The 16,693-nt window shown below is 45.2% G+C and overlaps 1 protein-coding gene across 1 annotated transcript in view; it reads left to right on the top strand.

The window, feature by feature from the left end:
- The window catches only part of ADAM11 (ADAM metallopeptidase domain 11), a 345,706-nt gene that overhangs the window by 259,293 nt on the left and 69,720 nt on the right, over positions 1-16,693 (top strand). The window contains exons 16-18 of the mRNA XM_069634268.1: positions 3,874-3,945; positions 5,534-5,629; positions 14,805-14,885. Of these exons, the coding sequence (XP_069490369.1) occupies positions 3,874-3,945; positions 5,534-5,629; positions 14,805-14,885 (249 nt within the window). The remainder of the gene's footprint in view (positions 1-3,873; positions 3,946-5,533; positions 5,630-14,804; positions 14,886-16,693) is intronic.

Below are 16,693 nucleotides of genomic sequence, written 5' to 3'. Positions count from 1 at the left end.
GGGGTTGCCATTTTTGGACGCTCACTCTGCTTGTTCCGCTTATATCAATAGTGGCTTCGACCGTCCTTCTCATATAGGCCCAGGCTCCACTAGTATGCCATAGTTTCCCCTGGCTCATTCTCCCTTCTCTGTAGCAAGCGTAGCGGTCTCAGCATAGTTGTCGGACCCGACTGTCCACCCACTACAGGTCACGCCACCGCTGTACACTATTTGTCTTTCTGTTGGGCCCTCTGAGGAGACGCCTTCCGATCGTCAGGGGAATTCGTCGTGCCGAGATGAAAGGCCACTCATTCTTATCTTCACCTGCAGGCCACCAAGTGTAATTTTGATAAAGTTTTGTGTTCGGTCTTTGTACATACAGAATGCATGCTCCTGTCTCTGCTTCTACTTCTCCCAATACCGGAGCTGCCGCATCTGGATATCCTTGTGCGTGCCCCTAAACCACACCCTCCACACCCCTCTCTCGGGCTGTCCTGTTCTTTCTTATATGTTTGGCTCGATTGCCAAACCCTTCTTGTTCTTTCTCACTCTCTTGACCTCGATCTTCTCCTCGATCTCCGTTCTCATCCACGAGTTGGTCTCCATTGTCATGCACAAGTTGGTCTCTTCAGCCTCAAATCGCACTTCCTCTTCCTCCTCTCTCACTCTCTTTAGTACTCTCCCCAGTACCCTTCCTGGTACTCTTTCATCTTCATTTGATTCTGATGCCCTGATATAGTAGGGCCCGCCCTGATGTTTCGTCCATTTCATCGACTACAGCCGGGCTGATATTTTTCCTGGTCGCTTGTAGCATTCTTGAGAGCATCTTCGTCTCAGTATCTAAACCGTCAAGGTAGTCATGAGCTTAGACCCATAAGGTTTACGTCCTATCATCAGTGTACCGCGTTGGGGTTTAAAAGGGTTGTGCCTCCCAATCATTTTCCCTTATCCCCAGGAGAGGAGTCTCTCTCCATGAGATCCTCCCACATGTTACCACCCCTCGGGGGACAATTGGTTAGCAGCCTCACCTCCCTAGCCTCATGAGGAGGGCTTCTCCCTGGTGGAGAAGTGACACCATCTGAAGGGTCGTCGCAATGAGTACTCTATTATCAGCCAATAGAGCGAGCCAAACAATAGTGTTCGCTCAAACAGCAGAGCTGCACCACACCCATTTTTTCTCCACCGGATCAACAACTTCTCCTGTGGGGCTTGAGTCATCCTGCTTGCATGCACAACCTTTTTGTCCCATCAGTAATGTCACTTCCCAAGGGGAGATGGCCTGCCACTATAGGCCTTGGAATTTCCGATTTCACAGAGTTTTCACTGTCATAGTTCAGCACCAATATGACCTTGGAAATAGACTTAACATTGTGCCTATACTTAACATTGTGGCCTATTCTTAACATTGTACGTACCACAACATCAGGACCAGCATCCCACTCAGCCAAACAGAAGTCAGCCGTTTTCTCCCATTCACTCCCATAAGAGACTAAGAGGGTCATTATAGGTTTGCCGGTATCCCTCCGGAAATTCCAGTGGCATACCGGCAAACTGCCCTACCATTTCCGCCACCTGATATCCCGGTATTACCAGGATATTCCAGGCGGCGGAAAGGGTGGTAAATCCCCATTGCAAGGAGTCCAACAGGGCTCCATGGAGGGGATTGCTTGTATTTCTGGCACCGGTAATACTGGCGCTGGAAATGCTGGCTGTTTTTTGCCAGTGCGGGACTGAGTTGCCTCCAGCTCTTGGCTGGAGGTAAATCAGTGGCCCCCACCGACAAAGATGAAGTTTGCCGGTGCAGGAAAAGTGCTGGTCATGGAATTACCAGCACTTTCACCAGCACTTTTCCTGCACCGGCAAACTTCTAATGATCCCCTGAATTTTGGTTGAGTGAAGACAGGTACTCAGGTGGCCTTGGAGTTCTGACAGCCATCCTTGGTACCTCAAGGACCTATTGGACTTTGGACATTGGTGGTGACCCTAAATGGCAGGACACTCTCAATGATAAAAATAGATGTTGTCAAATAGTTGACTTGCCTATAATCTTCACAACATTTGATGTGCATCTATAAAAAATAAATCCCTTTTATTATTATTTTTGATTAGATATTTATTGAGCACGGACATAGATTCGAGAAGCAATGCAGAGCTTTACAATCATAGGGCGAACAACATGATGAAGGGAGGAGACAGTGGAGGGGAAAGTGGGCAATTTGTCAGAAAGGGATCTACAATCCAACGGGGGAGGAAACAATGGGGAGAGCAGGGTGTGTGGATCTAGGTGTTAAAGAGGAGCCATTCCTTGAAGAGGAGTCTGTTGAGCTCCTTCATTTTCATTCCGGCAATGGATCCATCAGAAAGAGCTTGACTGCTACTCTGGCGCAAGCTCTTTCTGGGGTCTTTTGGACATTCACTGTATGCCCTGGATTTACATACGTAACACTACATTATGCTGGGAATTAGTTTAGACCTTTGCGCTGCACGTGGAGATGGCAATGGTGGCCACCATGAAAAAACATGGTGGCAGTTCCCACAGAGACTCCCTATGGGTCCGTCTCCACTTTGCACATGTAAAGAGAAGGCAGAGTCCACAGGAATCCCTGCCTTTCTGCCCACGTCAAAATGATGATGTACTTGGGTATGTAGGCACATTACCTGCATGGACGCGGAAACGCGTGAAAATGATTTTCTGCCCAGCCTTTGTCCCCTTGCAGGGAATTGGGTCGAAAATGCTACTGAAGCTGGAAAACCTAAAGAAGTTTTGTTTCCGCTTGGTTTTCCCACATCTAAGTTACTAGGGGTATCCAGACGTGGACCCCTTGCTCACTATTCTTAGAGAGGCACAGCTCCTCCCTACTGATGAGGTCCAACCAGACCGAAACATGTGTCTGGGGATGCTGTTGGTACTCTTGTTCAGAGGAGAATTGCCTAGCATTTCGGTGGTGGACTGCCCCAGGGCAGGACAAAGAATGATATGTTTGGGATATTTCTTCTCTGTGAAAGATAGTGAGCTAAAGACTCTGGGTAAGTCTCTCGTACCCAGGACTAATGTCTGGCAGAGAGACTCCCAGGACCCCCCTTGTCAATTTCCCACATCAATGCCATTTTCCACCTCAATCAAAAAGAAGCCCATGTATCAAAGTATTATTTTTCTTAACATTTTTGTGTGGACATTAACGTATTGAATGTTGAATGTGTCATTTGGTATCTTGAATCTCCCTGCTCCCCCCAAAGTTGCCCTTGGCTGTTCAGCCTCTGCCTCTGCTACCACTAGGTGAGCCACTGAAAGCTTAAGGGATGCCATATTGCCTAGCTGTGGGCAAATGGCTCTCGCTCACTGAACAACGTTCTGAACTAGTGAGGAGGGAATCTTAACATAACCCTCCTAGGATTTTGTCCCCTCCTGTCTCCACTGCCTGTCTGTTTTCTTCCCTTACCTGAATGTTCCCGCCTTACTGTTACCCACTCGTCTACACCCTTTGCTCATTGACTGTCTCCTTTCCACACATCTCTACTATGTTGTCTGCCACATCGTAACAGCCTTAGGTACCCTCCCTATGTGCCTGCTAACCCGCCCTGCCTGTTTTCCCTCTTTCAGTATTTCCACCATGTTTGCCTGTCTCTTTATCACCTATCTGTCCTGTTCCCTACCTGTCCATTCCCTTTGCTGCCTTGTTGTTCGCCACATCCCTCCACACGGTCTATCTGTCCTTGGCTGCCTATCTGTCTCTCCTGGCTGCCTGCCTGTCTTCTAAGTGTATGACACTCCTCCATCCGTCTGCCTCCCTGCTTGACCATCTCCTCCATGCCCTCCTCTTTGTGTGCCTGATTGTCCTCTCTACTTGCCCCAGAATAGTTTCTCTCCTCTCAGCATTTTCTGTCGTTCCACAGCTACTGGACCAGCCGGAGTGCGGGAACGGCTTTGTGGAGGCAGGAGAAGAGTGTGACTGCGGATCTGTCACAGTGAGTAATGGTGCTGTTCAATCTGGTGAATTATTTTACAATAATCCCCCCACAAAGAAGGCCCCATGCTGAGCTCCAGATACACATCTTGCTGGCTGTTTTCTGCTCTTGTCAATCCAGGAAGCGCAGTTTGCCAAGCCTGTTTGCATCAATTGCGCTGTGGGATTTCTCTGCCTGCAAAGGCCGAGTTTCCAGAGGAGAGGTATGTAGAATGAACCCCTCTTTCCTGTTAACACTCCTCTCCAATTTCAACGATGCACCCTCTGAAGCAGAGAGCGAGCTTGACAAGCCGGATCCCAATGCACTGTGGAAACAATCACATCCATTCTCTGCACAGTGAGCCACTGAGAAGCAAACAGGCAGGCATCAATATGGACACGGTGGCCCCTCATGTTGAACTTGTAAGGGCCTCCTCACCTCCCTGCACCCCCGCCTCCCCACAGTGTCCTCTGCAGAGCAGTGCAAAGTGTGCACGACTTGTGTGTGTACCAGAAACAGTATATGGACCCACAGTGTAGCACCAAGGAAGACACTGCAACAAAGCTCAGCCTGTGTACTACACGAGGCATTGCAGTGCAGGCAGAATTCAATAGCTGTGCTGTGCAGCACAGACTGTGTGCTGCGAAGCATGGCGCACTATGCGTGTGCAGCGCAGCAAAGCCTGCTTGGTGCAGTGCGGCCCAGTCCAGTATGTACATATCAAATCAGAGTGTGCACTCACCAGAATCTGTGCAACGCAAACCTGCAACATAACAACACAGGTTTTATGAGGTGCAGTGTCTCAGATCAGCCAGTGCAATGCAACACAGTCTGTTTCAAATTGAATAGGCAAATTAGCTGGCAGCTAGGAGCAATCGAAATGACATATTGCAGAGTCTTGCTGAATTAATTAATGTTTTGAGCCACCTGGGCGCCATGTTTCTCATACGCTGCTTCCCAGAAAAACTCCCACCACATTACAAACGAGCACAGCAACAAAGCTGTGTCTGGCATAGCTTACTCATATCTTTTCTATCGAGGGTTCTGCAAGGAAGTTGGGGTGAAGAACGCTTGGTAAGCCAAACTGGCACCAATTTGAGAAGCTATGGCCAGGAAAAAGTCATTTCACTATCATATACAAGTCTTACCATTCTCTCCTACACACAATGCATGTGCTTATTTGTCCCACACAGCTTTCGCTTCTTTAAGTGAAAACTAAAGGAAATGACCCTTTTTAACCACAAAATAACTTAACTCGTTTAGTTGCAGAAGAAAGCAATACAATATGTCTACCTAAATAACCCACAGCCGTGAACTCAGGGGACGTACTAGGGGTATCTATGTTGCCATGTGAGGCTGCTTAGGTAGAGTGAACTAGGGTTGCGTTGTAGGCAAGGGCAAGTCCTGAGTTCGAGGGGAATCTGGGGTCATGTCCCACAGTCATTTTGGCATGGATGGTCCCCACTGCACTAGGAGGACGGGGATCCACCTCTTGTGGACGGATAGAGTAAACATTGTGAAAGAGATCCCTTTCATAAAGCTTTATGTGAAATCTTTGCATGGCACAAAGACAATGTAATTTATTTCCCCCCTTTTATTTATCTCTCAGGAGTGCGCTAAGACTTCCAATGGACAATGCTGCAAGAAATGCACACTGACGCATGACGCGATGTGCAGTGAAGGGCTCTGCTGCAAAAGCTGTCGGGTAAGGTGCTTGGAGGAAGGAAGCAAATGAGTTGCGTAAGCATGGCGGAGGGGAAAAAGTGAGGCTTGGCGAAGAAGGCAGGTGGGGAGTGCATGGCGATGACGGGGTGTTGATTGGAGGAGCACTGATGGCTGGAGTTCAGATGAGCACTGACGGCAGGGGAATATGGAGCGTTGAGGGCTAAGGATAAAGGGAGCATCATTGAGGACTGATGGTGATGGTGTGGTGAGGAAAGGAACACTAAGAGTTGGGGATGAAGGGAGGAGCATTGAGGGTGGCTATGATAGAGTGGTGATTGGAAGAGCACTGATGTCTGATTTTGAGATGAGGAGCCGTGAGGGCAAGGGATGAAGGGAGCAGCATTGAACACTGGGGTGATGGTGTAGTGAATGGAGAAACAATGAGAAGTGGGGAGTGATTGGGTGGCGAGGGCAGGAACTTAAGAGTTGTAGATAAAGAGAATAGCATTGGGGGAGATAATGATGGAGTGGTGAATGGAGGAGTACTAATGGCTGGAGGTGAGCTGAGGAACATTGAACAATAAATAAAACATCCTATGTGTTTGTTCACACTGTCTTAGGCACTTGAATTGACAGTTGTATGAGGTCCCAGCTTACTTGTCCTTCAGAGATTGCACCCTGCTAACCCCTCAGAACTGTTGTATATCCAGCCTCTGAATTGCTATATGAACATTAGACACCTCCAGGGGAAGGGGGAGTGGACAAAATAATACATTACCATTTCTTAGCATTCTGATATGTTCTGTCTTCTCATAACGTATGGCACTGCTTGAGAATCTATAAATAAAGATTTCAGAATAACTTTCATTTAGCCTCCTATTACATTCCCCTCCCAAAATACAGTTTGCAGTGTACCCGGTTGCCTCCTCTAACTGCTAGAAGACGTTATTGTTTCTCTCCAGGATGCATTTTAAAAGATCTTGAATCTCTAAATGTCTGTGGTAGGATTCAATGGACAAACTATAGTAATGTAAGCATCTCTTGAAAACTGGAGCCTGGTTGCAATGTAGTTCACGCACCAGAGATCTGCTTGCATAGGTTTAATAGCTTATTTTAATGAAGTCACTGTGCTACCCTCGCTCTGTAACTGGCAAAACATGTCTTGCACCGTGCTCCGAGTGATAACTTGCATGTTGCCTAGCGATGCTGAAGTAACGGACAGAAGCGTATACAATTCTCCAGTAAGTTTATTTAAGTACAATAATTATAAGGCCCCAAATGCTGCTCATTCTCCTAAAGGCAAGGCATGGTATGAAGACAGTTGACCAACTGTTACCAGATATACGTCATTGCCTCGGTGCACGTGATGGACTTTCCGAGGAGCAATGGGGTTCCATCACTCACACCGGGATTAGATACTACATACGTTCCTCCTTATTGCTGGCAATAACAATGAACTAACAAGAAATGTGTGTATAAAAAATGAATATGCATACAGTTGCAATGCTGCTAACATTTAAGGTGACAAAAGCGTAAACAAAAACACTGAGCTAAACATTTCTATGCGGAATAATACACAGATAGAAGACAAAGTCACTTGTAGAGCTCATAGTCATCAAATTTTGTCTGTCTTTTCCCCATACTACCTGTTATTCATCCACCACAAGCGTGCCCCGCTGCCCTACTGGTATTCCTCTCTATGTATTTGGGTTGAATCCCCCACATGGTGCACAATGTGGTTCCCTGTTCTCTATTGGTGCTCAGTTCACCATGTGACTCCACACCGCACTCTATCTCATTATCGGATGATCCTTCCTTGTACCATTAATCCTCTAATGCATTGTAACTTGAACGTTCCATAACACGTTCCCTTACTTCGGGATGCCTCACAACAGCCACTGGATTCATGCTGCAGCTTTTACAATCACTGGTTACCACGTGTTTCTCGCCTACCTTTATAACATTAATGGGTTCAAAGTATTGTGAGCACCCTTTTGGTACTCACAAGGGTGTTTTGATCCTCACGACATCACCCACTCTTATTCCTTGCTCCCTCCCCAAATAATCATATCTTCTCCACAACACAGTGATCCATCAACCAATTAGGATATAGATCTGAGCGCACATGCCTTCCCCTCATAATTTTGAATGGTGAAACCTTCATCAACACGTATGAGGTGTCACAGTGAGCAATCAACATTTCACTCATACTGTTTTTCCAATCCATGGCATTTGCTCTAGACAGCTGGATAGACGCCTTAATTATCTGATTGGTACATTCGACCAAACCATTTGCTCTAGAGTTATATAAAGCTGTACAGTGATTCTCAATACCGTGTTGTTCGAGATACTACCTCATTTCACTCTAGGGGCACCCCTCCCTTGCAATCAGCCTCTCCAAATAATCAATTACAATACTGGCTGAGATACCTTCCACAAACTCCACCTCAAACCACATTGAGATCTAGTCAACCACAACTATGCCAAACCTGTTTTCTCGCCCCAACTTAATCATAGGGCCCATGAAATCGATGGCAACCTTCTCCCAGGCCCTGTCTGGAATGTTCACACTACCTTCTGAGTTTTGAGGGATTTGTCACTTAGACAGCAAGGAATGCACAGCCCCACTTCCGCATCTACCATGGTGCCCATGCTTGACCACCAAAATCTAGCCCTAAGTCTCCTCTTAGTTAAGCCATTGCCGAAGTGTCCATTGTGGGCAGTTTTAGACAATTCACTCTGAAGGGAAAGAGGAGAAACCACCCTCTCGCCTCGAGATAAGCCCCACTCAGAACATCTCAATTAATCTCTGAACTTATAGTACGGAGATCTCATGGCTTCATCCGACTTCCAACCCTGCTCCATGCTCTCCAAAGCTATCCTCATCTCAAGATCCTCACTAACAGCGTCCAAACCTTTTCTGAAAAACATTGCTGACTGTACTTTCTATCTGTGGGATCCACTCATCACATATATCAACTACAGGGTCACAACCCTCTAAAGGAGCTCTGGACAAGCAGTCAGCTACAGGATTACATTGTGCAGGGCCATACTCGACAGTGAAATTGAAACTCTACAGGGCTGCTAACTATCTGTCAATCCTGGGGGGTGCCAACCCTGAACCCTTTGTAGAAAACAAATGTGCCTAGGACTTATGATCACTTTTGGGCCTATAAGGTAAACCCCAAATGTAGGTCTTAAAATACAGGCCCAATAACATGCAAGATGCTCTCATTCAATTGTGGAATTTATAGATACCGTATCTGACAATGTTCTGGATACAAAAGCCACAGTTACTTCCTTACCGTTCTTGATCTGACTTAACACAACCCCTAAACCCGCAGCACATGCATCAACTGACACTACGGTTTCAACTATAGGATCACACCTGTGTAAAGTGGGGGCATTAGCTACTTCTTCCTTCAACCTCCTGAATGACCCATCCTCCTCCTGTCCCCAAAGAAACTCCTCCCTTTCCTTCAACAACACATGCAAAGGCTGACTCTTCACAGCTAGATTCTCCACAAACCTTGAATAGCATTCTATAAGAAAGACTTCAACTCATCTTTGTTAAATGGGGATTTCACTTTTAAAATGCTCCCACCATTTCCAGACGTGGTACCATTCCTTCTTTTGTGAGCCTCTGACCCAAATAAGATACCTGGTGCACATTGAACTGGCACTTTCCAATTTTGACAGTTAAGGCTGCACTTGCCAATCTCTTTAACACTTCATACACTCTGGCATCATGCTCACTCTCATTTCTGGCCCTATTTAGATGTTGTCCTAGAAACATTTCACCCAGGTTTGACCCCAACAGATCCTCCATTCATTTTTGGAAAACGGCAGATGCCAATGTCAATCCGAAAGGTATTCTCTTGAACTGCTAGGCGCCCATCGGGATGATGAAGGCTGTTAAGGCACGTGATGAGGGATGTAAATCTACCTAGTAATATGCAGATGAGAGATCCAGGGTACTATACCATTCTGCCTCTTCCATGGTCTTGAGCATCTCGCTAACCTTGGGCAACAGGTGCCTATTGACCCAGATCGACTTGTTAACGTCACTTAGGTCTACACATAATCTAATCCACCCATCAAGGTGTTGTGTGACAACAATGGGAGACACCCACTTGCTTCTCTCTATGGTTTCAATTATACCCTGATCACATAGACCGGAAAGCTCTTCTCTGACTTTCTCTCTTATTCTGTGATGTCCCAAGCTGTACCCCGGCAATATGGAACTCACTATTTCACCACAGAGTTATATGACAGGTGCCCACACCGCCAATCTGCCTCTGTGCTGCAAAACCAGGGATTAGCTGGAGATGACAAAATGTAGCCAAAGTAAACACCCCACTACCAGACAGAGGTACCGGATTCTTGCAATTGGAGGTCTTCTTCCTCGTCGCCTCTCAATGAAGTAATGGACAGAAGCATATACAATTCTCCGGTAAATTCATTTAAGTAGAATAATGTATAAGACTCCAAATGCCGCTCATTCTCCTGAAGGCATGATATGAAGACAGTTGTCCAACTGTCACTAGATATACGTCATTGCCTCGGTGCATCGAATGGAATTCCAAGGAGCATGGGGGTTCCATCAAGCGCTCAGAGATTAGATACTACAGACTCGTTCTCCTAGAGCTTGTTTCAGCTTGCGTGGATACGCGTAGCTAAATGCTTCATTTAGTGTGTCCTGGGCTCAGAGGACGCACTGCTAGAAGTCAAACAAATTGATGCACACGCGTAAATCACCAAGAGAGAGACAGTGTCTCGATACAGTCTCACGCAGTACACTGGAGTAATCGCGCACCTCTTTTCTCTGCCACGCCCCGGAGACTGAAAACATTGCACGCCTGTCTTTCCAAACCGCGCAACACACATGCTACTCAAATTGACCTTATCTTTAAGTATTCAGCTTCTTGTGATGAAGTTTACAAGGTTAGTATTTACTCCCAAACGTTTTCAGAGTGTTACTAGTTTTAATCCTAAAGTAAAACGTTTTCTAATCAACTATGTACAGAATAACTTTTCTTTTCAAAATATTAATTTAACTATCACTTCTCTCGAATGCAGCCAGTAACTTTGTCATGCAGACAAATCTTCAATTCTTATTCCATTTTTTTTCAGCTTAAATCTCAGCTATTGCTTTAGCTGTGAAAACTGCAACCTCCTTAGTCTATGTCTTGGATTAAAGGCAGTTTAGAATTTGTGTAAAGATTCCATGCCACCCCACAGCTGCCTTTCCACCAATCAATCTTGAAATGAGCCTTCTCCATCTTGTAATGGGACTGACCAATTCCATTAAATGGCTTTAGTTAAGGAATGCACGAGAATACACCTGTTCTCAACTCCTGCTCATCTCATTCATCTCATTCATAACCCAACTCCACCCAATACACTTATCTGCCCCTACCTGTGTGCCACAACACCCCCTACTCTGTGAACAGTTCTCCTATTTCTCAGGGCAGACCTGACAAGTTGCCAAAACAGCTGTGTAATGCATCTGGGCCATACAAATAATCTCACCTCTAATGTAATATAATTTGTATGAGGCAGTGTGGACATTGATATAGTGTCTTGCCAAATGATTGGACTCTATGCACCATTCTACTTTTAAACACTTGTAAATTGGAACTGTTCTATGCAGGGAAGAGGTATACCTTTAGTTCATGATCAAATCAGAGACTTGAGGTGGATGCCGGCGATGCCCAGGATCTCACAATGAAAATCTCACACATCCCCTGGTAGCAAGCACCGTTTTGAGAACAGTACAGAGTGTTCTCAATCTCTAACCTTAAGCCTCTAATGGGTCTGTATGGCATATGTTGCTTTGATCGGTAACTGAGGGCTTTACTCTGAATACATTTGAAGATTAGGCCTAAGATCATGAGTACAATTTATTCTGTGCTCATTAGTCAATCCTACAGGGCACCAGGTATATTATTTTCTGACTAATGCCATAGAGAGTGTTTCATTAATGTTGTCAGTTTTCCAGTGCCCCAAGTGCAAATGACTGCTTTACCTTAGGTTCGAAAGGAAGTATTTTACAGAGATTCTTGAGTTTTCAAGTAGAAGGTTCTGTGGCCCGTGGTGAGGTTGTTACCAAATGAAACTCCAAGACATTTTATTTTTTTGTGTAGGGAGAGGATAATGCTTATCTTCTAAAACCCAAACACAATGGCCTTTATTTTGGTCAGTGACATGGATCCGATCCAAATCTGGATGTGATTCGGGGAGCATTTTAATTTTTGCCACTGAAAATCCAGTCCCATTTACTGTATGGTAGAACTTGGTATCGTATTCTGGTGAATGTGCAGTTGTATATAATCCTAGAGCTACTACAAAATTATTTACTTGACATTTAATGTCGCATGTCTCTCCTCAAAAACTGTATCTGGTCAGTTTATAATTCTTAACAATTTTTATGATTAAGGTTGGAAAAACATCTTGCGCCAGAAAACCATTAGATGCAAACTTAGAAATTAAATGGTAAAACAAGAAAAGAACTGAAATGATTCTTACATTTTAGTGCTTAGCTCTCTTGATTGGTTAATTGATTAGTCCATTCATCTGCACATAGGCCAACCCAATGTGTCTTTAATGAGTCCAGAAATCGAACTTATCTACCAAGATATTTCTTACAAAGGTGATCTATCTTGTACCAATATATTAATAGATGTTTGGAAGTTGCTAGTTCATCTTGCTTGTTACATAATCTACAATGTTTTTATTAATGTTAATCATAGGACGCCTGACTTCCGGTGTTGCTAGCTGGTTTATTCTCAGCATCATGAAAATTTGGTATCAGGTAATATTATTCCTGTATATAATGTCGCCATACATATCGTCACTGGGAAACAGCATAGGCAACATTATTTATGGGGATAATTTATGGGGTAAATGGGAATGGGAGTTGTGGGGGTGTCCCCCGCTCCATTAAAAAAAGGGGGGTTTCAGGGGTGTCCCCCGCAGGTCCCATATGGTAAAAGCGCCGCAAACAAACAGCACCATTCTTGTATGGCAACATTTTTGCAGGGATATTATCACATGGAACTGAACATTCTTCTTATGTTTCTATCAGGAAAATAAAAAACATAAGTATGACTGTTTAAATATAAATGTGTGTATAGTGCATATACTCTGGCCAAAGATTTCCCAGTCAAATATTGCAAGTTAATACTCCTTGCAAGAAGCATGCAAAGACTCTCTTGTGTATGTGTGCTGGCAGGAAGTGGGGAGGGGGACTTTCTGCCCCAGTCCACATTCCTCCAGCGGCTTGGATGGTGCTGGGCAAATTCTGGGAGGCTGACTGTCCACTATTGGAAACCCACCTCCCAGTTTGAATGTTGCAAAGTGTCCGTATTGGAGTGTTCTGGTCGCCCCCAGCCCAGGTTCTAGATATAAGGAGACAAGCTGCACCCAGACATCAAGTCAACCACTGGAGATGAAGAAGATGCAAAGAAGAAGATGGCAGAGGGACGTCAGAGAACTGCTGCCGAAACCAGCATTGGCTCAGCCAATACCATTCTGTCACAAACCTCAACCCTCTATTCTACAGGCAAGACCTCTGAGAGGCACCTTCCTGCCTTTGACTGTTGGGACCAACCAGCCACCTGTCCTGCTCGAGGTACATTGTCTGTTTTTGGTTGTTGCAACATGCATCTATGCATTTTCTCTGTAACTCCCGGATCCAGCTGTTCATTGTTACAAGTTATTTCCGGATCAGCAAAAGGCTGAAACTCCTTGTGGTCATCTTCATGGCTCTCCTGGGATGCTGGAACTCCGTTGTGCTGCCCTCCACCGGGGGGACGAGTCTGCTAGGAGACCCAAGTCCTGCCAGCGAGTTTTAGAGTGCCCCCTGACCTTGCCCGTGGTCAATGCAAGATCTGCATCTGTGAATATTTCTATGAGGGTCTCTCCTTCATCGTGGGAAAGAATCTGGGTGTCCTCCATACAGTCTGAGGTCAATGACCGGTGGTGATCGCTCTGGATCCCGCAACCCTGAATAGTGACAACAACAGTGAGGCACGTCTTCCCCAGCAATTTACTATCGCCTGGGACTGTTCTTAACTTTTTAGGTGTTCGGGGGCCTGAGATCACTTATATCTATCTCTTGAACTAGCCCCCTTCCCTTTGGGCTTGCATTGGGCGCCAAGTCCTGCTTACCATATCGCTATCTGAGGCTGGCCCAGGGCAGTGATGTCCGGGGCAGTGATGTCTGGGGCAGTACTTCTTTGGAACCCCAGGGGTGATAACTGCTCCTCCTTTCACTAGAAACCCACTTAAGGCTCTTAGTCCCTATTTCCATTTTTTACATGTGCTCTGCACTTATCAATTGCAGAACCTTTCCTGCACTGTCTGGATGAGCCCTCCTGGGCTACAAACCTCTTTCCTCAGGAACATTTTTAGACACCTAAAAGACTACCAGAGGCTTGGTACAGGCTATGAATGGACCTCTGAAGTTTTAATATATAATGCAGAGTGCCTTATAATTATAAGGCGTATGTTTTGAGGGGTGTATAACATCTGTTCTCCCTACATTGGTGGATACAATTATTATTTGAATAACTGCTTGTGATTCTAAAATAGTGTAACCCATTGTAGGATACATAACTGTGAGTTGTATATATGTACTTAAGTACTTTTACATACCTGAGAATATTACATTGTGCCTTAATGTAGCATAATAATAAATAGCATTACTGGTACAACTTACCTGTGTAGGTCTTTTCCTTATCATTGCTGCTACGTGTTAACTGTACTACACAACAGGACCCCATTCCTCCTTAGTTCCACCTTGCTGTAGTCAACGCTACTTGACAGAGGTGTTGTTCAACTGGGGTTTTGAAGAACATTGAGTACCCTAGGTTGGCTTTTCTAGGTCTTCCCTCAGGCAGTGACTGAAAAACCCTCCTAACCGTAATTTAGGGCTCAGGTGTGCACATTGAGGTTAATAGCTGTATTTTTTCACTGCAGGTATTAGGAGTTGCCAGCATTTATGAAGGTATGACAGGAAGATCTAACCTGTGTCCACCCGGAGTGAACGATGGGGTGGGGGATAACAGGACAGCATTCTAGACGAGTAATAGTTGAGCCAAGGGCTTCCAGTGCATACTGCAGGCCTCCAAATCATCCATTATGGGTCTAAAGGAAAGTTCTGATGCTTACCTGAGAAGAACAACCTCTAAATCCCATTTTCTGTCTTCCAGTATGAGCCCAGAGGAACAACATGTCGTGAATCGGCGAATGAGTGTGATGTCCCGGAGGCCTGCCTCGGTGACTCAAGCCAGGTGAGGGCTGTCTTGGGAGAGGATGAACATAGAATAGGAAGTATGGTGAACAGAAAAAAGACATTAAATGTATAGGAGAGGTGGGAAAGCAGAGGAAAACCAGAGGTAAGGGGCAAGGATTTGTAAGCACTGAGGTGGGGGTCAGCTACAGGTGGATATGGGATGAACACAAAGATACAGAAAAAAGGCAAGAAGAACAGATGAGACGATGACGAGAACATGGGGAAGAGACAATTAAAAGAGCACAAGGAAGAGATGATGACAGGAGCAGTGACAAACACGAAGGGAATGCACTCTTAAGAGCTCACAACAAAGCCACTGGTAACCAATGTTTGCACGGACATCATGGCGGAGAATGGGGAGAGCACAGGGGGAACATAAGTTAAGAGACACTTGGAGGAGCTTGTAAAAGAATTGATGGGTAGAGCACAAAAGAATAGCGTGAAAGGCACACATGGAAGAGGCGATTGGAAGAGCATAGGAAATATATTATGGTTGGGACATTGTCAAAAACCTCAATAAGAGACACTGGGAAGAGCATTTGAAAGGGGTGATGGGAAGGACTTTTAAAAGAGATTGTAGATAAACCTAGGAAAGAGCTGCATGCGAAAGAGACAATCTAATAAGATGGTAAGAGATATCAGAAGAGCATGGAAAGAGGCAAGAGAAGAGCAGGTGACAGTGATGAGGGAAGAGTATGCGACTAAGACGATGAGAAAAGCAAAGCATGAAGAAAAGGTGATGGGAGGATATGTGGATGTGACGATAGGAAGAGCATGGAGAAGAAAATGGTAAATAGGCAGTGGCACAAGAAGAGATGACTGGAATGGTACAAGTGACAAGGTCATATTTAATAAAGGTTAAGAGGCTAGCGAGATCCAGAAGGTTTAACGCTGCATACTAGGAATCATAGTTAGTACTTGGCATGGTAAGTATTAAAATTAACACAAGGAAGGACTGGGGGTGGGTTTTTCACACCCTGTACACAATCCCAAACATATATTCACACATAGCGTGTACAGGTATAGTCAAGTAGTAGCTTATCATGATCTTTTCAGTATAAACTCTATTTGACCCGCCAACCAAACTGACCGTACCCGCCAAGAGTTATCTGCCCCTAGGTGCCGGTGGTGTGCCGCCTATCTACGGTGAGCGGACAGAGAGAGGCTGACCCCATTCTCAAGCTATAATAAAACACATCAAAGGGCTAAATGGATATGTGTCCTTGTGGTGAGACTTGAAATAGGAACCATCATTCTTTTAATTGTCCTGTTTCTAAGAACTAAAAAAATTAAAGATTCTATTTGAATAAAAATGTGGGCCCAGAGGGTGCATGTATATTTAATGTAGGGTGTCCCTTTGATACTGGGACAACCCCTGGAGATTCTGGCTGACCGGTTTCAGTGGCTAATGTCGGTATTGCCGCTTTCTTCAGGACTTTATAGTGCTCTTTCATTCTTATAGAGCACAAACTTCTTCTGCTCCTCGGTCTTTTCCGCGATAGCAGCCGTGCGGCATAGACCCGACATCTGAGGTAATGAGAATATAGTTAACGCAAGATAAGGGTCATGCGGCACACTGGACTTAATGGACACCCTGCTCCTGGTCAATATACGACGCCTGTATGGCGGGTTGCAGCAACACTGAGATCAATCCCTATGTTTATCAAGCAAGACAATGCATAGAAAAGATCGAGGAGCGGGGGAAGTTTGTGCGCTATAAGAAAGATAGAGCACTATAAGGTCCTGAAGAAAGTGGCAATACAAATATTAGCCACTGAAACCGGCGGCCGGAATCACCAGGGGATG

The sequence above is a fragment of the Ambystoma mexicanum genome, chromosome 13, assembly GCF_040938575.1.
Source record: "Ambystoma mexicanum isolate Mex_15411 chromosome 13, UKY_AmexF1_1, whole genome shotgun sequence".
NCBI classification, from domain to species: Eukaryota; Metazoa; Chordata; class Amphibia; order Caudata; family Ambystomatidae; genus Ambystoma; species Ambystoma mexicanum.
The sequence above is the reverse complement of the archived record's forward strand: the minus strand, read 5'-3'. Positions and strand labels throughout refer to the sequence as shown.